The 22,378-nt window shown below is 38.6% G+C and overlaps 2 protein-coding genes and 2 long non-coding RNA genes across 8 annotated transcripts in view; 2 read left to right on the plus strand and 2 right to left on the minus strand.

Moving 5' to 3' along the window:
* The window catches only part of LOC100647968 (protein groucho), a 152,971-nt gene extending 146,726 nt beyond the window's left edge, over positions 1 to 6,245 (plus strand). For all 3 annotated transcript variants that reach the window (XM_020863331.2, XM_003396141.4, XM_020863332.2), the window contains exons 10-13: positions 322 to 577; positions 1,240 to 1,515; positions 2,378 to 2,981; positions 3,506 to 6,245. In XM_020863331.2, coding sequence (XP_020718990.1) covers positions 322 to 577; positions 1,240 to 1,515; positions 2,378 to 2,981; positions 3,506 to 3,613 — 1,244 coding nt within the window. In that variant the 3' untranslated portion in view covers positions 3,614 to 6,245. The remainder of the gene's footprint in view (positions 1 to 321; positions 578 to 1,239; positions 1,516 to 2,377; positions 2,982 to 3,505) is intronic.
* A 463-nt stretch (positions 6,246 to 6,708) lies between these two features.
* LOC100647694 (methyl-CpG-binding domain protein 2) lies at positions 6,709 to 8,956 on the plus strand. Of its 3 annotated transcripts, none has more exons than XM_012309650.3 (5): positions 6,709 to 6,972; positions 7,151 to 7,292; positions 7,616 to 7,669; positions 8,155 to 8,367; positions 8,634 to 8,956. In XM_012309650.3, the coding sequence occupies exons 1-5, from the start codon at positions 6,842 to 6,844 to the stop codon at positions 8,730 to 8,732; spliced, it is 639 nt and encodes a 212-aa protein (XP_012165040.1). In that variant the 5' UTR covers positions 6,709 to 6,841; the 3' UTR covers positions 8,733 to 8,956. The 3 variants fall into 3 exon arrangements, with proteins under 3 accessions (XP_012165040.1, XP_003396187.1, XP_003396186.1); XM_003396139.4 differs by having other exon boundaries at positions 6,711 to 6,972; positions 8,155 to 8,400; XM_003396138.4 differs by lacking the exon at positions 7,616 to 7,669 and having other exon boundaries at positions 6,713 to 6,972; positions 8,155 to 8,400.
* Positions 8,957 to 12,544: 3,588 nt separating this feature from the next.
* Positions 12,545 to 13,874, minus strand: LOC125385309. The gene is made up of 2 exons (XR_007224393.1): positions 13,178 to 13,874; positions 12,545 to 13,077 (listed from the first exon to the last, which is right to left on the minus strand). It is a non-coding gene; the product is annotated as an uncharacterized LOC125385309 (long non-coding RNA).
* A 10-nt stretch (positions 13,875 to 13,884) lies between these two features.
* LOC125385310 lies at positions 13,885 to 22,364 on the minus strand. The gene is made up of 3 exons (XR_007224394.1): positions 22,201 to 22,364; positions 22,015 to 22,134; positions 13,885 to 14,003 (listed from the first exon to the last, which is right to left on the minus strand). It is a non-coding gene; the product is annotated as an uncharacterized LOC125385310 (long non-coding RNA).
* Between the last annotated feature and the right edge of the window lie 14 nt (positions 22,365 to 22,378).

A 22,378-nucleotide genomic window follows, 5' to 3' on the forward strand; every position in this document is an offset into this window, starting at 1 on the left:
ATAATACTATGTTCAGGAATTCTTCTTCGTTATTGTTGTTACGATTGTCTAAAGTATTTTCGCTTTTTCTTAGAGATATGTTTTGTAACAATAAAATCGTTCGTAAGAATAAAGTGTTAATCTCTTTATCGCTGGTGTTCGAACGTTTCGTTACTATTAATTTCGTTGCTTTCAAAAATTCCCAAATAATTCTGTGAGTTTCATATAAATGCGATAATTTTCGTTCTCGTTTGCATTAATTTGCTAGCATTCAGAATTTTCGTATCAATCAAGTTGATGGAAAATACTTGGCAAGTCTGACGATAAATGTATGGTCGACAGGTGGTAGCAGCTCCGGCTCCGGTGGTCTAAAACCATCGAGTTCCAGCAAACCACTGGTCTCGGCTTCGGCGGTCGGCCCTTATCCGCCACACTATCCGCCGCCACATCATCCACCCGCAGGACCTCATGTGGACGTGCTGGGTTATCCTTCGGCCCTGAATGGATATCCCGCAAGACCGCCTCTTCAGCAACTCTACGATCCTCACGGAAGCATGAGGGCACCTCTTGGACCTCTTGGTGTACCCGGTGGCAAACCGTAAGTGCTTTTCTCCGGCCTTGATGAATTTCTTCCTTCAGGACTCTAACACGTTCATTTCCACCGATAAATTTCGAAGAGAAAGTATTTACACTATTCTCTATAAGTTATGGTACGCTTGCTCAGTACACTTAAAGTACGTACAAATTGATGTTGTAATTGCAAAATGAAGTTATTTACTGTCGTATATTATTTATACATATTTTATTGTAGCTTGTTTTTAAAATTACCGATCCGTGACTTATGGATGAAAGTGTATATTTAAACTAATAATAAGAGTAAAGATTTAGTCAAAGATTTGAAAATGGATACTGACGAATGAATAATCTTGACTTAATAGACAATATTCAATCTTACCTAATCGTACAGTATTTCCTTCGTATCAACTGTGCAACCAGCGGTTATTAAATAATCACCGTACTATATTTTCTGCACACCAATTACCTACGACCTACGCAATTAGCAATTATTAAATAATCCACATCTTCTATCGATCTAACCGTCTACATGATTCATCCATCAGCGCCATTAATCATAGCTTCAATCACATATAACTAGAGAAGCAAACAGAGTCATTGAAAATCACAGAGTTCGTCCATCAAGAAAATCCCAAGTACCGCAATTACGAGGAATAACGAGCGTAAAATTCCTTTGTCTTACAGTGCGTACAGTTTCCACGTATCGAGTGAAGGCCAGATGCAGCCGGTTCCGTTCCCGCACGATGCTCTAATTGGACAAGGAATACCGCGTCATGCACGCCAGATAAATACCCTGACACACGGCGAAGTGGTGTGCGCGGTAACGATCTCGAATCCGACTAAATACGTTTACACCGGTGGCAAAGGATGCGTCAAGGTCTGGGACATCAATCAGGGCGGCAGCGGTAGCGCGAAACACGTTTCGCAGCTTGATTGCCTGCAACGAGACAACTACATCAGGTTGGTTAAACGTTACGTTCGCACAACGTCGTATTAACTTTCCACGCTGTCTGGCAAACGCGAGATTCTCCGCTGAATAAATTCTGATTAGCGTCTGCCCTTCCGCCTCTACGAACGTCATTGCGGTCTCGTTTACCGAATCACGATATGTGTAATTTCGACCTTTCGAGAAACACGCTAGTTCAGTCACTTAGATAGTTTGAAACGACGAGACAGCATCTTATCTTGACTTTGAGCGTTAATTGCTTTGCAATTCGACGTATCGAGGATTGCTCTTAACAAATTTGCAACTGTGTTCTGTGCTAGCGATAGACATCGTTAATTAATTACATTAATTTCGATTGACGTAACGTGTGATTATTTTCATTCTTAAGCTTACTGCTTGCTACTGTATTTATTTAACGTGTTAGAAGCTAGAATTAGAAACAAAGATATAATAGAAATGTATACGAGCATGATAACTTATTCATGAAAAATTGAATTGGTAATCGTTGATCGTATAAATAGATGAATGTTAATATTTATTTTGCAATCTTTGCCTTCAGATAATTTCCATGATGTATATTTCAAATGTACTTAAAATATAAACACTACGTATCGCGCTGCTTTTCACCGATATTCCATTTAAACTGTATGTATGTAGCATTGTTTATTTTATACGCACAGAAACATGAACAGCTTGAACAGAAATTCGTCGGATTTCGATGACCTACATGGCGTTTAATATATTAAACAAATCAAATAATAAATATTAAATAATGATTAATAAACAGTTTAAATAATAAATATCCAATGTAAAAAATAAACAGCCTTTAATTATTCCATTCTGTAAACTGATACCGCTTTCTCTTTTGACAAACAGATCAGTGAAACTACTACCAGATGGAAGGACACTCATCGTAGGTGGTGAAGCAAGCAACCTGAGCATCTGGGATCTGGCGAGTCCAACGCCAAGGATCAAAGCTGAATTGACGTCAAATGCGCCAGCGTGTTATGCTTTGGCAATTTCGCCGGATTCGAAAGTCTGCTTCAGTTGTTGCAGCGATGGTAACATCGCTGTCTGGGATATACAGAACCAGTCTTTGCTCAGACAATTCCAAGGTCACACGGATGGTGCATCCTGCATCGATATCTCCGCGGATGGTTCGAAACTCTGGACCGGAGGATTAGATAATACCGTGCGCTCGTGGGATCTTCGGGAAGGCAGACAACTTCAACAACACGATTTTACCTCGCAGATATTCTCACTTGGTTACTGTCCCACCGGCGAATGGTTGGCAGTAGGAATGGAGAATTCAAATGTTGAAGTCTTACACGCCACGAAACCGGACAAATATCAGCTACATTTACACGAGTCTTGTGTACTTTCTTTACGTTTCGCTACCTGCGGCAAGTGGTTCGTCTCAACTGGCAAGGACAATTTACTGAACGCGTGGCGTACACCATACGGTGCCTCGATATTCCAGGTAAAACTTGAAAATCCATCTCTATTCCACTGGATGTGATACAGGGCACGTTATGATGGGGTAGTTGATCGAATTTAATTAAATTTCAATCATATATTCTGATTTTTCGAATAATAAATTTCGCACAATAAAATAAACGAAAAGTTATGACCAACGACGTTTGCAGATTTGTTGTAGATATTGATTGCTATATCAACAAACCGGAAAATGAAAAAGAATATAATATATTATGATGTATTAGAAACTTCTTCATATATCCAGAGCCTCAAGTTCTTACGTATCAGTATTTCTGTGAATTTTTTAACGTAACATTTTACGACCTCGTTATATCGTAGCCTGAACTATATATAAATTATGACAAATTTAAAAAGCAGACCGATAGATTTTCCTCTTTGTTGACTTAAGTCATCTCCAATCAATTGCAGTATAATTCGCATACTGTTATTATATGCATATAGTCGAGATCTAATAATAATAAAATAATTTCCAATTTCTTCTAATAATAAAATAATTTGATGTTACAGTCGAAGGAGTCCTCATCGGTGCTCAGTTGCGATATTTCTACGGACGACAAGTATATCGTGACTGGATCGGGTGATAAGAAAGCAACTGTATATGAAGTGATATACTGAACAGTTGACTGGGCGATACATTTAAAGATACTGAACATCGTCAAATGTGTTACGGTTTCATAACGTCCGTGCGTAGGGGAAACAAACTTAAAGACAAGAAAAATTGGAAGAAGCCTATTTCAAGAATTGCACGAAAAGACTAAGAAGATAAGGGTGTGCATATGTTACTCTGCAAAGTGTATTATGAGAAAAAGACAGTTCTTTTGTGAATCGACGAATGATACGTTAGCGTGTGTTATATTTGTTAAATTTGAATCACGCGCAGCGGCTTCCGTGTTATATGAGAGAGAGAGAGAAAGAGAAAGACCAGAAGAAGCTGCGAGCCGAACTGAAGTTACATTATATAGATATAAATATATATATATATATATATATATATAAAGGTGGCAGAACGTTTTAGCTATTTAAGATTGTATAGTACATATGTTATAAATACGCTAAGAAAATATGATGAATGGGACTTTTATGCGTGATAATGTTCGCTCGGATGATTGTGATCCGTGTGTTCGACTTCGAGGCGAGAAGTCCCTTGTGTAATATGTTACTAATGTAATATAGAATTTTACGATAGAAAGTTCGTGCGACTGTGAGAAATGCAAAGTGAAATGTTATTGGCATTTTCACCGCGCGTGATGTCCTCGTGCTTTATTGTGGTCTATGAAAGAACGAACTGAGATGCCTGAGAAAGAAAGAAAGAACTGTACGTACGGAGCACACCGCGATCTAGGGTGTAGACCGGTCAAAGTAGGAATGTGTGTGTTGTGTCACAGAATTTTACATAAATATACCGAACACACAACAATGTAGTAGAAGCAAGAACGTTTTAATCCGAGGATAGAGAACGTAGGTCTATATCGAAATGATGTAATTTCGATCGTGCTAAGATGTGTAAAGGAAGTTGGGTTTCTTACGCGATTCTAGATATTTCCATTACAAGGAAGAGTGTGTAAAAGGAAAAAAGAGCGTATCCCCGAAATTTGTACTCATATAGAAAGTTCAGTTACGAATATTTTCGTCCTTTCGTTGCTGTTCTATATGTCGGTATTACAGCTACCACTCGTAACTATATGTTCTGCGGTAACTGTGAGAAATTGTGAAAGGCACGAAAGCAGGCTGACAGAAAAACAACAGTACGTTTGATCTCTTCACTCATTTTCTGTAGAAAACACGCGTAGAACAAACAGAAAAGTTTCAAGAGTTTCCCGTCGCACTGTAATTGGTATCGGTACCAAAAAGAAATCGCTGTATCCTTCACGGGGCACAAATTTATAATACATCGTACCTCGTTCGCATTGGATCTCAAACTGATTTTTTGTAGAAAATTATCTATTGAATCAATTTATTTACGTTTTACTATAAAGAATTTTAGTGCTATTACATGTTAAAATAAAATATGATCATTGTTCAAATAATGAATTGTATATTCTACTAATCTACTTGTGATGATCTATTTGTATTTTACTGGCTTTGAATCTCTATGATTGGATGAACTATGTACGATGTACTTTATTTATTGTACCGTTCGCGAAGGAATTATAGTTTTACACTTGCGTAAAAAAATTTAAACGTACCCAATGAAGATTAAGATTCGTTAGAAGAATGAAACATGAACTTCAAAAAGGTTCTCACGAACGCGTATCATTACTGCCATTACGAGGCATCAACGCTATTACTCGTATTCACGAATAGGATCATGTGGGCTACTTACGCTGTTAGACACGTTTCTTCACGAAATATTCATGCGAGAATATCTTTGTGAGTGTCGCACACGGCTATCCTACAGGTTTAATTTGTTAACGACTCGATCAACGAGAGACACACGTACATTGTGACTGATAGCGATATCAAAAGCAAAAAAAAAAAAAAAATAAAATTGCGCCACGTACACGCGGTTAACGATTTCTTCGATGCCTGTGAGAACGGCGTATAAAATTGATAGGGTACTAGGTAATTATTATTCGGATATTCAACGGTAAAAGCAGGGGATGCATAATGGAGATTTATATTTTGTTACAGGAAGACAACACACGTTTTACATTTGCTGTGATCGTCGTAGAATCGACGCTGTATACTGCCGCGAGAATAAAAAAATTAAAAAAATTAATACGAATTATACGTCGCAAAAATGAAAAAAAGATATAGAAAAAACATAGAGAAAGTAGAAGGAAAAAGATGTATAAAAAACAGATAGATTTTCGACGAGCACAGCTCTGATGATAGACCAATAGAAACAACGATACCTCAAGAAGACTCAATAGTTAATTATCTCTTTAATGGATTAACTTGTACAGAATCGATATTCTTTTACAGTGACTAATTACGCATACCCGCATACAGTTGCATACACACATACACACAGATGCACTAGGAAGAACAGAGCGAAATCGTGATTCGATATCCGCAATTTAAAAAGAAAAACTAAACAGCTCTCTGCCCCGTGTTTCATTGGATTGTGTCTCCGTGCTCGTAATTTGCACTCCGTGTGTACGAAAGCGATGAGAAATATGCGTTTCCAGCCAGAACAAGAAAAAACAAAAGACAAGTGTTAATCCTTTCCAAGCACAGTTCATGTTGTTCCTATAGCTACGCGAAGATTGTTTCTTTCGACAATTAAATCATCTATATCTATATACATATGTGTGAAGTTTTATTATCACTGATCCCTCCATTATTCCTTTCGTAACGTCTAATTTATTTTTAAGGAAACCGATAATAAAAAAGTTAAGAAAATAACGATTTATTACTTATAAATATAAAGAAAATTTATTATTTAAATATTTCGTAATTCTATGATATATAAACTCATATAAACTCACCTGTATAAATATACAAAAATAAAGAAACTAAATCTCATGTCAGAAATTAAGTGTTTAAGACCGCTAGTATTAGCATAAAATACTAGAAAAAAGTGTCCATATGATTTACCTTTTCGTTATCCACAAAAAGTTTTATAATAAAAGAAAATGGAATAAATCGTTCAGTTTGTATATGTAGTGTAAATTGATGTGCCGCTCAGAGTAAATATTATGGGGAAGAGGTTCAATAACTGCATGGATAGTACCGCCACCACGTAGGTAATTACTCGAACTGATAACTATACTAACCTACTCGAATTTAACGGAACGCATCAATATGGCCTCCGGTAGCTGGCTCGTGCGCTCGCTCGCTAATTATTTAAGTAATTTCGGGGAACGTGCGAGTGTACGTTGAAATAAACACTTGTGCAAGATGAATATGTCAGTAGAGAAAAAGAAATATCCATCGGCGCTACCAACAAATTGGCCGATTAGGGAAGAAGCCTCGAGAAAAAGCCAAAATCAGTTGTCGTCTACTGGAAAAGTTGACGTTTATTATTACAGGTACGTCTTTCATTTTAGAAACTTATATCTTTACGTTACATATATGTTATATAGGAAGTGATAAATGCTTGTATCGTACGTTCATGATGTACCGATTACAATCGATGCAGGAACATTTAGTGTCGTCAATTCTAACCTCAGTAATGCATGTTTATGACACCACGAATGTTTCTTCCAGTCGCGGGGTCAGGAATGACGCATCGTTAGTGCCACCGATAAGGCAAACTGCATCTATATTCAAACAACCAGTAACCATTTACAAGACGCAGGAAGGAAAAGTGAAGGACGTCAAGCATGGAAATCAAGAAAAACCAAAACAGGTTAACATTTGTTATTTCTTTTCCTTATCTGTACATACACATCCGATAATCGTATTATAACATATCTTGCCTATATCTCTAACCTTTATATGTGTACTCGAAGGAAAAACATTTCTCAAATTTGAAATTGTTTTGCCTCATTCATTACGTTGTTTATCAGAAGTTCGTCATTTAGTAACAATCGAATCATATTCCCTTCATATGTAAAAGTAATGTTCCAAACGATTATTGTAACAAAAGTACAAAGTCATGTATGATTTAATTATTGGAATTTGATGTCCCCTGTAAATTCTCATGGTTCAATCATCAAATCATTCGTTTAGGAAGGAGCCGATAAAACTGATGGCAAATACGGCTCCCAAGATAAGCCTAAGCAGGTAACATATTGCTCGATGTACTTATGGAATCATTAATGATTATGTGATTTTTTATACCAATGAATGTACAATGTTTTACACAAAGTGTCTAAAAAATAGGCATCCATAATTATCAGCTAGTTTTTAAGCAGTTACGTATTGCATGTATCATTATAAAATCCTTTGTTATGTGAACCTTTCATAGAAATTAAATTCATAACAAACATGTGTTTAATGTAATGTATAGATTATTAAGTTCTTCACTGTTATGCGTTCTTTGATTTTTATCATTCAAAATATAATGCATTTGATTTGTTTTGTAGAGATTACGATATTTAATTGTATATTATGATTTTGCTTGCGCCATGAAGCAAATGTATCCTGCTTTCTTAATTAGATTATTCTTATGCGTGTTAAGTATTATATTATTTCATATACATTAATGTTATGGTCTTATGTAAATACTTATTATTAATTGTACATAAATAATCTTTTTGATTTTACAGTTATTTTGGGAGAAACGTTTGGAAGGTTTAAGGGCATGCGATCCAGATGGCTTCGAATTCGACGCGATGGACTTACCAAAAAGTTTGAAGCCCGTTGGTCCATATATTACAGAAGAAACGTTGCTTCAGAGTGTTGCAACTGCGTTACACGTTTCGTCTCAACCAGTCACGGGACAAACGGGTTCGAAGACAGCTTTAGAGAAGAATCCCGGGGTATTTCTTAATCCCGATCAACCCCTCGTACAGGTAGAATAGATATTTAGATACCAAATAGGGTGCTATGTATATTAAAATCACTCGTGTTACGTGTAACATACAGTTGAGCACACGACCCAACACCCTATTACGGAATGTAAATAATTATGTACTGGAGGTTTGAAAGGGTATATCGACAAAGACAATAGAGACGGTGTCAACCAAACTTTTAACGTGACTATTGTCAAAGCAAAATCGATAAATTAGTTCCTCTTTTGTTCTAGGCAGTCTCGATAGCTGACGAAGACATCAAGAGACAAGAAGACCGTGTTGCTCTTGCAAGAAAAAAGCTACAAGATGCTTTACGAGGAATTCCTATATAAGTTGTACAATTTTTTTAGCTATATTTTAATTCGCTCATCCCTAGTCCTAAGTTCGTTATAAATTATGTCATACCAGTTTTTATAATAAATGTTTTGTAAAGAAAGAAAAAAAGTAACTCAGTATTATACGATAAATACTCCGTTATAAGCTAACCGTTCTAAAATATTGTATCGTAAGAAATTCATGCATTTGTACAATACATTTGCAATGTTATTACTCTGTATACTGCAGCAGGCAGTTATTGGTAGATTTAAAGAGTTTTTCGCAATTGCAGGGAAAAAAATTTCGAAACCGCGATAAAATCATGTTGGACGATGGAAGAGGGGTTCGAGCATGTCAGCTGTTCTTTCATAAAATCCAATTTCGCTTTTCGTTACGAGCTGCTGATAATATTAACGGTTTGAGCACCGCGGTCATTTGCCATCTGCCCGGATTTTCGGTGTGTATTCAGAAAATTGAGAAGGGTCGGTCACGAGAATTCAGCGATTCCTCGGATTCGACAAACTTAACGGGAAAGAAACTGCATCTGGCTTCACACGGGCCGGAAACGAGGCCGCACGAAATGATCCTTGAAGCGAGCGGTTCTGTGCGAGAAAAAGTAGAAACGCGTGCAACCGAACCATATGCCATTTTAATATATTAGTCATTAGACGTACTTGAATTATTCAAGCACGCGACACTTCATCCTACCTATACCAACGTCTTTTGATTTTACATCTTCACAATGAAATATTCTACAAAGAATCAGAATTTATCATCAACGGAAACAAGTTTTTAACGTGTAACGCTTAATCTTCCTTAGAAGAAAATCCGACTGCCAGTTCTAAATTATAGTGTAATAAAGTTAATACTCACCCAAAGTCGTGTATAGTCTAACGAGAGGGAGAATGGGTCAACTATGCATCGACCTTATGCGAAAGTCCCACAGAACGCGAAAGTCAGTGACATCGACGATGCAAGAACGAGCACCTTCATATACGTACACGATATCAAGGACATTCTACCGTCTAATATATTCCTAAAACATCTTTCTCAGCATCACGACAGTAACGTTGTGCCATGTAGTTTTATAGGATGTAATATGGCCGTATGGGAATGGGTGCGTGCCTCGGGGCCCGCACAAAAGAATGCTCGGGCAGGTATACCGACGTCGGTTTTCAGGTAAGCCAGGTGGTAACCTCTTTTTTCAGTCTATCTGCCTTCTCTGCCATTCTCCGAATCCCGACCTCCGTCCTCTTCTCATCATCGCTCAACAGCTGTTTCCCTGTTCGCGAAGGGTCGTTTTCCCTTATTTCTAAATGGTTAGAAAGAGAAAGAGAGCAAGAGTGGACAAAGAGAGCTACGATAGACATACATGCACATGTCCTACTTTAAATCGTTATAATTCGCCGAACACGTTTGTATATCCCTGCCTAATCGGCCTTACGTGTCTCCTCTTTGGACGCTTATACTCGTGTGTGCGTGTTATACCGGTGAAGGAAGTCTGATCGAGGATGTGACCCGAATATTCAGCACACATTGTCAAGGATACGCTTGTTCCATCTGACTTTTCAGTGTTGCTGTCGAAGTGATGCGACGCTGATTATCGTGCTATAACAAGTAGTAATGTAATGTGAAGTATGTTATAAGATTCTTAACCGATGGTTTGTACGAGAAATTAACAATTCATTTAAGAGTTGTAGGAATTAATGGAATCTATATAGATATATTGTCGAGCACTTATAAATACGCTACAAGCATATTAGTAGTTTTTGTATGGATATTTTTAATCGCTTATCTAAGAATATTATCAGTTTGCCGTAAGAACTTTCGCGAACATTCTTAGTCTGTCTAGATTATTCTGGAGTTTACAAGGAAACGATTGCATTCTTGTGTGTCTAAAATGTGTTAAACATTCCTTATTAGAAGTTCCTTTGTGTATAAATACAAATTGTCATAGAATTATAGACATAACTTGTAACTAGAACAAAAATATGTACAAACCACTTTTGAAAATGAACCTTTCCATAAATATTCCCCAATATTTTGAAATGGATACGATTATATTTATTTACGTTGCAATGCACAGATTACAAAACTTCGCAATTCTAGCTTTTATCAAACACACGACATTGGCGTACATATTTCGTGTTATTAACGGATTAATATTGTTTATATATTGAACAGTAGAGAAAAGCAACGCAAAAATACCAGTATCGTAATAATTGGTTGACAGTTTAAGTTTATCGGTGAAAGTTAATTTTAATCATTCCATATTTGCGAAACGATAGGTTTGCATCTGTAGAAACTTGTTTGTCTCATTTTATCAAGTTCTATTTGAAGAATTAACCTACCACTCGTAAATTTCAATACGTCTTAACACAAATTAAATGTGTATTTCTGGGATAATCGTAAAAAATGGTAATGTTTCACTTTTGTGCGCCATAATCCGCAAACGTACATACAATAAAACAGATAACAAGGCGAGAACAATCGAACGTATTAAACTGTATTCGTTACATGTGGACGTAGCCGGTCCCGGATAAAACTTAATCCCTGCTTAAACGCCGTTGCGGTTGATAGAATATGCGCGTTTGCGGTTGAACGCGTCGAAGAACTTGTAATCTGAGGCAAGAAGATCCGTGTATCGTTATCGCGAGTCTCCCGCTGGAATTCGAACGAAACTATCATCAGGTGTCAGGCTTCTAAGTCAATCGAATTCCCCGAAATTAGATTTTGTTGTTTCCACGACGAGACACGTGGCAAACGTCGATTAGGAATTTGAATCTCGTAAACCCGTGCTGGTTTCTTGGTTTCCGTGTTTGTTTATAAAAAATGGGAATCAACATTTATCTTTTATTTATATTTATCTTATCTATATGAATTTTATAGAACTTTCCAAGTTCTATAAAATGCTATTTTTAAGAAAAAAAGGATAAATACAGTTTTGTAAAAACCAATTATACTTCACGTATTTTGATATTATAGTAAGGAAGATAAAGTGAAAGAAACAACATAAGTTCGGGAACCTGTCTTGTATAGTGTTATAAGGAGGAAAATTGAATTTCCGCAAACTAGCGCTCTCCGTAGGGTAAAGTACTTTAGCACGAGGTTATAAAAGACAAGAAAAGTTTTCTTTCTATTTTCATTATATTTCTGTTCTATAGACTTGTATCACACAATCGGTTCGAACATTTGTAACGTTAATAAATTACGTCGAAGTCCGGAAACATCTTCGCTCATCGCTATAAAAGGATAAACGAATGAAATAACGAAATAGAAGTAAGACTACCTATTCGTGAATCATCTACACAAAGATAGAAAAAACAAAAATCACTATTTTTAATACGACTGACATAATCTAAACCACCATGGCTAAATTCCAAGCATCATGATACCAAACAAAAATTATGAAAATTCACAATTCGATTTTCTAGCTTTCTGGTGCAATTTTAAAAACCTCTATTGTTCCGTGCACGGTGGCGAGGTTCATCGAGTGATTCTTCCGCGAGATTTCGCGTGTAACGTAATTCTCTGAAGCTTTACGGACTAAAATTGGATGGGAAGATTCTATCTGGCACGTATCGCGGATTGTATCTCTGGTTATGTCGAACCGCACTTCTATATAAATAGAAACGCTACTATGTCCTGTTATCGATCGTTTGAGCGACTGAGTTCGACCGTAGAGGGCCGTGTTGACCATACACACATCGGTCTCTACTGAAATGGTCCTTGAATGGAAGTATTCGAAAATTTCTCGAGGAGGTTGAATTAAATGCGTACGGAACAAAATTATTCGCGAACGACGGCCAGTTAAATGATAAAAGCCAGATTAACTCGAAATTACGATGGATTCATAATACGGTTTGGAAACATTCGGAAATTACGATGTTTGGAACAAAGAATTCTGTTAATCTTATCATTGCATTGCTTCGATAAATATTTTATAATGTTATTATCGCTTCAGCAATGGTAAAATGTTAGAATATACGTATGTAAAATGTACGTTATAGGCTTATTGTTACAACCGTGAAACGGTACATTTCCTTCTTTTTTTCTGAGTTTCCCCATCTCTTTTTTCCTTCCTTCTTTTTTATCTACATCGAACGTTTCGTTTTTTACAGTCGGGAGGAAACAATCAATTTCGGCGAGATCCAGCGGATAAACATCATCAGCTTGCAAGAGGCCTTTCAAAGGAGGCGTTGGTCCATCGCTCTCCACGGAAGAACAGCTGGGGGACCTTCGACTCCCAACTGCTATACGTAATCGATGTCGACTGACTTTCTCTCTCGTGGGCCCACCAGACGGGAGCAACGGATAGGAGAGAACTGGCCGCTTTACCAGCTTCGCGTTTCCAGGTATATGCTAAAAATCGTTTCATAATTATTAAGTTTACACGGCATTCACGAAATCATCGACGAAATCTAATAATAGCTACCAGGAATCAATTATCATAATGAATTACCATAAAAATTAAAAATTCCTGTATTAGATATTTCTGCTTCATCCTCGCGTTTCATCCAGCACCGGATGAACTTTCGTAACCTTCGGACAAGGATTCTGTATTTCTTTTTACGTCATCAAGCGACAAAGCGCGCGGAACACGAGCCCCCAGCTGATCCTGATTTTCACCGACACTCGAAGTCATTAAACTTCCGTTCTCGTTCAGGACCCGGTCGATCCAGATGTACACGCACACGATCACTCTATCCCTTGTGCATACACATGTGCACGTGGAATCGTACACACGGGAAGTCTTCAAGCTCGGCCATGGTTTCCGTCTGGCCCATTGTTCGTCGTTTCGTTTCGAGCCCAGAAAAAAGTCGCTCAGATCGAAATCTATTGAACCGTCTGAAAAGCGAGCCTTTTCTTCTTCTTCGCCGCGTGCTCCCTTTTCTACGTCCTTTTTCGTCGTCCTGTTCCCTCCTCGTTCCTCCACTTTTCAATTTGCTCACTCGGTCCTCTACCGCCCTACTATTTCTACAGTTCCTTTTCTGTCTGTCTCTTTCTTTGTATTTTACCCTTAGTCATTGATCGACCCCTCTCGTTTCATAAAAGCTTTAAATTCGTCTGGGGTGTCGCTGGATTCGCTCATAGGGAAATCGGGGGTAACGCACGGCAATCCACGAAATGTCAAAAGCGTACACGCGATCCTTCGACGAATCGTCTTCTCATCCAACTATATAGTTTCAAGGTGAGAGAAATTTACGTCGACCGTTTTTATCCACAAGGTACGCATCGGTCCATATTGCATACCGAGTATAACTTCGTTTCTTTTGTACCTGCAGACCCTGGAAAACAAGTTCTTTTTTATTATTTAATTTATATTGTACGATTTGTCCAGCTGGACATTCGGTAAATATTTCTAGCTTGGAAATCAAGTGTATGGTTGTATGTAGATACGTGGCAACTATCGATTTCGTTTGCTTCCCATTTGAAGAAATCCTAGTAATTAACGAACTCATTATAGAGTTCGTTTATGACTATTACAGTTTAAGATTGTTGTAAATCGATCGAATATCTACATTGCATTGTACAGCAGTGGAAATATTTTAGTTTAGAATGCCGATTATATCTACTGCGGGACTTTTAAATAACGGTACCGAAAAGTATTTTATATCGATATAATAAAACATTTTATACATTATTCTTAAATCAGGTCATTATCTTTCGAATTCTCCTCTCGATGGCTTTTTTAAATATCCATATATGTTTTCAACGGTACAAAAGCGAATTCAAGTATAATTAGGAATTTCTTAGGATGTGTGTAAAAATAACTGGTATTCTGTTGAGCCTCAGTCTATGTATTATATTAGATTGTCCCGAAAGTTTCTCTCGATTTACAAGCAAATATTGGATGAACACATTTTTTGTTTTATATTATCTTGGTTGGTTTATGTATGATTCATTTGTTCTATTGAAACAAAGGAAAGAAACTTTTGAGACAATATTTATTTTATTGCCTTTATTACTCTGTGTTTCCATGTTAAATCTTTAATTGAATATATCTAATGAATTCGAAAATAATCAACCAATAGTTATAAATTATATTATATTCTTTCAATAAAAAAAACTATAATATGCTTAACGCGTTTAACAAATATGAATTTTAACATTTCATTGGAATTGCTGCCCCCGTATACCTACACCATTGTCAGATAATTCGAATTCTCTGTGCGAACGCATCCTAGAAGCCGATCGCGAAACGTTTTCCGTTTCTCTGCCGTTCGAAAGTGCCGGCTATAAACACGAAGGGCATCGGTAACCACGTGAATGCACTCTACGATCACCCTTCGCTGTAAATAAATCTTCCATCGAATTCATAGTAAACTGGTGAGCCCACGTTTCCCGAGCTCACAATGCTGTTCTAATAACTTCAAAATTTCCGCTTGAAAACGTTACGTCCGATCGTATTTCGACGATGCAAAGCAACGATGAATAGATAAATTCCCTTCTTGTGGTCTGTCAGAAGAAGCTTTGGTCCGAGGTTCTCTTAATAGAGAGATTTGAACCTTCAAAGTTAAATTTTCGAAACTTATTATGAAGAACCTCCTAGATCGTTATTCTACATTTTTAATGTGCACGAATTATGAAGACAAAATCGTAAAGTTTCTTCTTCTCTTTATTATTTATTTCTCGTGTTTTGAATTTTTAATTGCTACAGTGAAATTTGTTTTTTAATCTATATGTTTCTAACTGAACATAAATAATAATTTCTTTCAAAATGCATAATATGCAGGGAATCTCATAGGGTGACCGAAACTTGTTTTGAAAGTGTCTGAATCTCGCCGACTTATGTCTGTCCCTCAATTAATCCTTATTTTTCACGGTTCCCAACCTCGAGCATTCACCGCCCAAATTTTCGAGCTCTCGGCGCACGCGATCCATAGTCGATCGACTGAAGCCCAGTTTACAACGAGCTCCATCACTATATCTACGTTTACTTATTCATAACACATACAGACGTTTATTTACAATGGACAGAAAACCTGTATATGTCAAATATGATATCTTTTTATTGCAGTTAGGCTTCAAATATTAGGTATTTGTTAAACCTTTACACTAATAATATACAGAAAAAACTAAAATCGTATACAATACTATACTCATAAATAATACAAACTTCTCTCTGTTACGATTCCCTGATATAAAATAAATTTGTAGCTATTACAAAACTGAACTCTTGTTATAATATCAAGAAACGAGAAACGTTATACGTACTGGTGTTCACTTTCTTATATTTCCCTTAAAATTAAAGAAAGTTTTCAAGCATTGAGAACGTAATTAACTTTCTGTAATTATTACTTCATCCGATTACGAGGGAAAGAACCTATAATATTAATAGCAAATTTTTACTTTCCTTTGAAACCTAAAAATAAATAATTCTTATATATAAACCATTTGATACACCGATATAATAAGACATTAATAACACTACAATGATGTAACAAAGCAGAAAAATAAAATTTGAAAAATTTGCAGGTATGGCTACGCAACTTCTTCAAATTGCACCATATTATAAACACTTAAGTCGGAGCAGAATCAAAGAATCGCAGCAGGGTAAAATTCATATAACGTGTTCAACTTTTTGCCACGAAGCAACATCGCGAAAAACAGAGATTAAGGGAAAGGTGGAATCAGGAAAGGTGACAAGTGTTACAGACTGCGGTCGGAAGCACATTCCGAGAATGGACCGACGGTATATTTAGAAAGGCGGCAGTTTATCCGCGCTATCATCGTTTACCATGCTATTTATGCGTTTTCGCCGTTGTGCAACGGCCTTACGGCCGCTGTTCCATGCTGACCCCGCTTCGTGGACGCCGTTGCGTAGGCGGCCGCCGGATTTCGTGGTTAACCAGATATTGGGATAGATAGTCGATCAATATTGTCAGCACCGACGTGCAGTGGCTTTATACTCATGAATCGCATCGAGGATCAGCCAAGAGGCTGCTTACTATTATCTAATGCTTCGTTCTCGAAGCAATTAATGACCCGGTTTGATTCGTCTGGCATTACTCTACGTGAATTCACCGATATTGTTTGCAAAGTCTGCTTCACAAATTACTTTGATTACAAGATTTCTTCAGGGAAATTGAAATATGATCGCAAGTACTTATATTTATTGCGACAAATTTGAGAAATATTTCTGAATGTGTCGTGCATTCTTTACGTTTATACAGCTTTGAATTTCCCCTAAATACATAAACATCCTACTAATATCAATCCAAAATCACAATCATGTATTACATAAGCAACAATGAAACATCAAGGACGAAGAAATATGCTCAAATGCGGAATGCTAAAGTATTACAAGGATGCACCTTGACATGGCGCCTGTTAGATCTTATTTACCCTCGCAGTGTTGGTTCGCGCAGTAAGCAAGCTTTGTATTAAAATTCACACCTCGTGCACCCCGATGACACGCAAAACGGAGGCGTACACAGGCGCGGTGAAGCCTCAAACGGGTGCTAGCCAGCAAGAATACGGCCCTGCCCTTCAGACACGCCGTCCGGCGACAAGATGTGCGTCGGCTCCACCACCGCCGCCACCATCGTCGTCGTCGTCGTCGTCGTTGTCGTCGTCCTAGCAGCCGCGGTCGACTCACAGGCCAGCAATGCGGTTCTCCCCCGTTGCACCCCGTCGATCGAAATCGAACGAAATATTCTCTCTCCTCTCCGCTGGCTGGGCAGCGCGGCGCGTACCTTGCGCGCACATATACGATCTGCCGGTCCGTATATAGGCGCGCGCGAAACAAGCTCGATCTGGTATTCGTGCGCGCGTGCGAGCGAACGCAAAGCGCGAGCCGGTGTGTGCGCGCAGAAAAATCGCCAAGGTGTATTCTGCGAGCGCGACACGCAGACACGCGCGTATGTCGGTGCACTCGGCGAGCGTATGTCGCCGATCCGCGTGTATATACGGTCGGTCTCACGAGGACACGCCGCCCCGCAGGAGTTGCAGCAGTTTCGCAAAGCAACGACAATGATCGCCGTGGAAGGCAACCGGTTGCAAGCGCTAAAAATACGACCAACTATGCCGAACGTCGAAGAGGAGTTAGCTAATGCGCCAACCAGCCAGAAACTGTTCCGTTCGTTATTAAGTTAAACGCAACTTGGCCAGTATCCTGCAACAGGAAGTCTGATTATACACACGTGCCTGCATCGCCCTTTAGTATGTGTATACGTCGCTTCCGTTACATTCGTCTTAAGGGTCCTTCGAGGACCCTTTTCCGAGAGCATGTTCCCTGTTTTCGTCTTTCTGTTCTCTCTCTCTCTCTCTTTCTTCCTTTCTCTTTCTCATGTTGAAGGATGAGAGCCTCGTTTCGACATTCTTCGGTATTCTGTTGTTCGTTATCGTAATTACAATATTCGAGTGGCGCGCGAGATGGAAATCTGTCGGAACGATAACAGCGTTTTGGGAACGCCTGTAATCTATCGTGGTGGCGCTGATAGTCGAAAGGAATCGGCGTGCGCTCAACTTTCTGCCGCATAAAGAAACACGTTTTTAAAGTATAGTATTAAGGATCGCGTAATGTATAACATTAGACCTGATAAGATATAAATGTAGCATACAGCGGATCGTTATTGCTCGTAATAAGCCGCGACATTAAGAGGCGCCCACGGTGTGGCTAGCGTTCGACCGCGGCCCGAACAGTATCGCGTTGCAACATCTCTTCTCAGGGCTGCGCCTTCTTCGGCCGTTCGCTACGAAATAGCTGTAGAAACCTGCGAAAATGGTAGCCACGAAAAAGAGCGACGCGACGTGGTTCAGGAGGAACGTGGTCAGCATGGTGAACCTGCATGGTGTGGATTCGCAGCTGATCCAGTTGTCTTGTTTCTTCTTTTTCGACGTATTAAATTGCTACCTCGTTGCCCGAGATTCGAGTAATTTTGGGCTGTGTCGTAAAATATCTATACTTTGTTTCATTTTTTAAGCGAAGGAGAAACCATATTAATCGGTTCATCTCGTTAAAATTCCCAAAGCTGTGGTTAGAATCTATCAATTACTCGTTCGTTTTCTTTCATTTTATAAATAGCCGCGGAGTAGTTAATAATATGATATTCGCTCTACATGGTGTAAATAAAAAGTAATCGTTATTCGCGTATATTTCCATTTTCAAATATTTTTCATCCACATTCTCGTCAAATCTTCATCCTGTTCTATTCGTTCTATTTAAAATATTTCTACGTCGTTGGAGCAACAATCAAATATGCGGGTACAAAATCTAGAAATAATTCAATTTACCCACATCTCGTCTAATTATACGACAATGCTCAGTCATGTACACTACGCGCATTACGTTCCTCATACACCTTTCGACCATCTGCATTTAATTTCATCCTGCAACCCTTTACTCATTCTCTGCTCCGTTCCAACCTACATACCTCGCCATCAATACGTCGTATTCAATTCTTGCAGCATCCTGAAAGAGGAGGACGATCTCGAATCCAACGTAAATGCTCTCTGTCCGTCGGACTTAATTATCTCAGAATTATAGCCATCGTCGATTATGAGTTGATTACGTGTCGATTGCCGAGGCAATTAGTTGGACGAATAAGCGTTGGACACGCACGTGCACTCACACATTACTTTCACGCTGGAGTTTCGGGCTCGTGTGCAAACGGCGCGCATATGTCGAGAGAGAAAACCACCCCCTTCAGGGTACGATTGGTATTCACGGATAAAATCGTTCGTTGTTCGTCCAACTGGCTTATCGTCATCAAGTCATTGGCTGTGATAAAAATGAACAAACGCGAGCAAAGTTTCGGAAAGGCGAACGTATACTGGACACAAGTTACAGGTATTTACGAGCGAGGCGAGAGCACGAGCTCGCCAGAAGTCGGCAGGTGCTCGTGGCAAAAGGTGGCGTCCCGAGACAGCCTTGAGAGAGCGTGCACGGGTCGTTGCTTTCGGCGAACGATGAGAAACAAAATTAGTCGCCTTTGCCGAACGAGCTCACGTAGGATCACCGTCCGCGAGAAAGCCAGTCGCTTTTGTGGAAATCTTTCTTTTTTCTTCTGTTTCTCTTCGCTGTTGGGTAATTTGTCGAATGACTGGCAACAATGTTGACTGAAGTTGTTTGAAATTTTCAAAAGTCAACCTGTATTTGTCTCGTTTTATCGTTTTATGTAAATTTAACGGGCAAATGGAACAATTTTGGTGCTTCGATTGGTAACAGTTTTGTTCAGCGTATCTAAGTGGTTGTATGTAAATTTTTTCTACCTGCTAAGCAAATACACATAGTCTGTAAAAGAGGTTTTCGGTTAGGCTTTGTTGGCCAAAGATCTCGCTGACACCTGTCGTTCAACTCGCGTTTTATTGGTCAGTATTGTTGAACCACGTTGTCTTTAATGAAAGAAATATGCGTACATATTTTTTTACACTTCTCTATAATATCCGCGCATTCTCGGTCATATCTTGTTTGCTGTTTACTTGTAGTTTCGTTTAATTTACAGCTTGATACCTTACAGTAATAATGAAAACGTTGGCTCCGACTAATAAAACAGAGTCAACTTCCTCGCAAAGGTTTCCTTGTTCCTTATCATCCTCTCTTAACGCTATACACGTACACATAAACCGTACATAATTTAAAATTACTACCTACGCTATCAATGAAACAAATTAAAGAACTTGAAAGTTTAAAAAGGTAGCCAGAATTTGTACGTTCTTTGCAGCCGTACCAATCATTTCAACTTTTCCTTTCTTTTTTATTTGGAAACCTACAGTGAGTATATTTTACAACGGGACGTTAAAAGGATGGTCAACTTTTCATCCGATATTCTCCGTAAACGTTAATATTTTATATTCGGTATCTCGGATAGCGGAACGGTTGTAATAAAAGTTTCTGATATTGTGGAATTATTCTGGAGCATCGTCGGCTGTTTTCCATGAGATGGAGGACATGATCAGGATCGTGTGCGTTGGCCCGACTAAAAATCGAGCAATCGGCTAGTCTGGGGAGAAGACGAAGGGTCGTCGGCAGAGAACAATGGAACACGGTTGCACCTCGGTTCAAGGTCCAAACCGCTGCATTTAGAAATCGGTTTAGATCGAATTCGCCAGTTTTGTTGTTAGCAAATATGTAGTCGGTTTCGATCGCGCAGGTGGCAGCTGCGCCAGGATGGCTCGTGATTTGCGGATTAAGAGGTTGCAGGTATCAGTGAAGCAATTACGTGTCTGGCCCGTATCGAAGCCAACTTTTGACAATTAGTAGAAAGGAGAGGGGACAGCTTCTTGTATCGTTCGCTTTTATATTACGCAGCGAACTGGTTCCTTTCAAAAATTTATCACAGCGCAGCTTTAAAGACGAACCGAGATGCTTCTTCTTTTATTAAGGTGTGCTCCTCAACACGCGTAATGACTCCGTTTTTTGCATTGTACTTGAGTATGGAATTTTAATAGGTTTTTCTGCGAGAATTAACGATCGGTCGCGTTCTTCGCATCATTCTTTTTCTTGTTTCTCGTGTTCCCTTTTTTCTCGCAGAAATTTTCCCCTTTCTTTTCACAATTAGCTTTATGCTAATCATAAATTGCAACCAGAGAAAATTACAAGGTTGATCGGCGATCAACGATCTCAACACGAAGTACAAATTCCTACACAGTCTGCTGGAATCATTGGCGTCGGAGTTCAAGGACGATAGATCGGCGTAACTTAACCTAGCTTAACTGATTCAGAGTGAAGATATTCTTGATATCTCGATTACGGAAAGTTAACCATTCTACTACGGTATGATGTTTTAGCACAGGCTATAGTGCAGTGCACTGTGCATGAACGTAGTGCCAAGACGTTTCTTCAGAAACTTGTTTCGCGGTGCTACGTGGGATATCGATCGCAATAAAAACTCGGTTTTTCTCGTTTCATCGATGATACTGCATAAATTTATCGTGTCGTGAATTTCATTACATTCGAAGCAGGCAAAAAAGAAAATGCTCTGTCGGGCTTGGATCGAACGTGATCAAAATGTCTTAATTTAATGGAGGAACGAACAAGACAATAAATACTTCTGCTTGATTCTAGAAAACATGCTCAATCATCGTGTGTACTTTTATCTACATTTTCATTCAACTAATTATTATCGATAAAACAGAGAAAAGTGTTGAAACAGGTAACAGAGTTGCAACCTTGTGGGGCAGTGGGTAATTAAGTTTCAAACAAGCGAGGCCACTGAAAAGGATCACACTTTTATATATTTGATACTAAGCAATAATACAGATTTCCTTTGAACTATTCCTGATGTCATATCTAATTTACAGCATAGTAGGAGTCTCAAACGATCCAACTACGGTTTACGACTCGAACGATACCTTGCTATTATTTCTCCAGAATCGTAAATTTCCTTCCCGTTGCATTTCCTTTTGCCGATCTGCTGCAGTGACTGCACGCACCTCGAAAAAGAGTACCGACGAATGCGTTTGCTAGGCACCCTATATGCAGACAGAGGTCGTTGACGGGACTGCAGATACGAAAGGGTGTCGTATTGTGAGATTTACCGTGAACGATACAACGAATAATCTTGGAAAATGCAGTATTGCCACTGTAATATTCTAAACCACTTGGTTTATACCCTGGAATGCACAACCCAATCTACGTTTGTTAAATTTTCTCTAAAGTAAAGTCAATTACCGATACACTTTCTAATTAAAAAAGAAACAAGATAAACGAACTCGA

The sequence above is a fragment of the Bombus terrestris genome, chromosome 6, assembly GCF_910591885.1.
Source record: "Bombus terrestris chromosome 6, iyBomTerr1.2, whole genome shotgun sequence".
Lineage (NCBI taxonomy): Eukaryota > Metazoa > Arthropoda > Insecta > Hymenoptera > Apidae > Bombus > Bombus terrestris.

What these genes read in the sequence shown, in the direction of transcription:
- LOC100647694 (XM_003396139.4), top strand. Translation starts at nt 6,842, where the DNA reads ATGAATATGTCAGTAGAGAAAAAGAAATATCCATCGGCGCTACCAACA. An exon ending in ATCAAGAAAAACCAAAACAG is followed by an intron (nt 7,293 to 7,615) that starts GTTAACATTTGT and finishes TCATTCGTTTAG; the next exon opens with GAAGGAGCCGATAAAACTGA. An exon ending in CCGATCAACCCCTCGTACAG is followed by an intron (nt 8,401 to 8,633) that starts GTAGAATAGATA and finishes CTTTTGTTCTAG; the next exon opens with GCAGTCTCGATAGCTGACGA.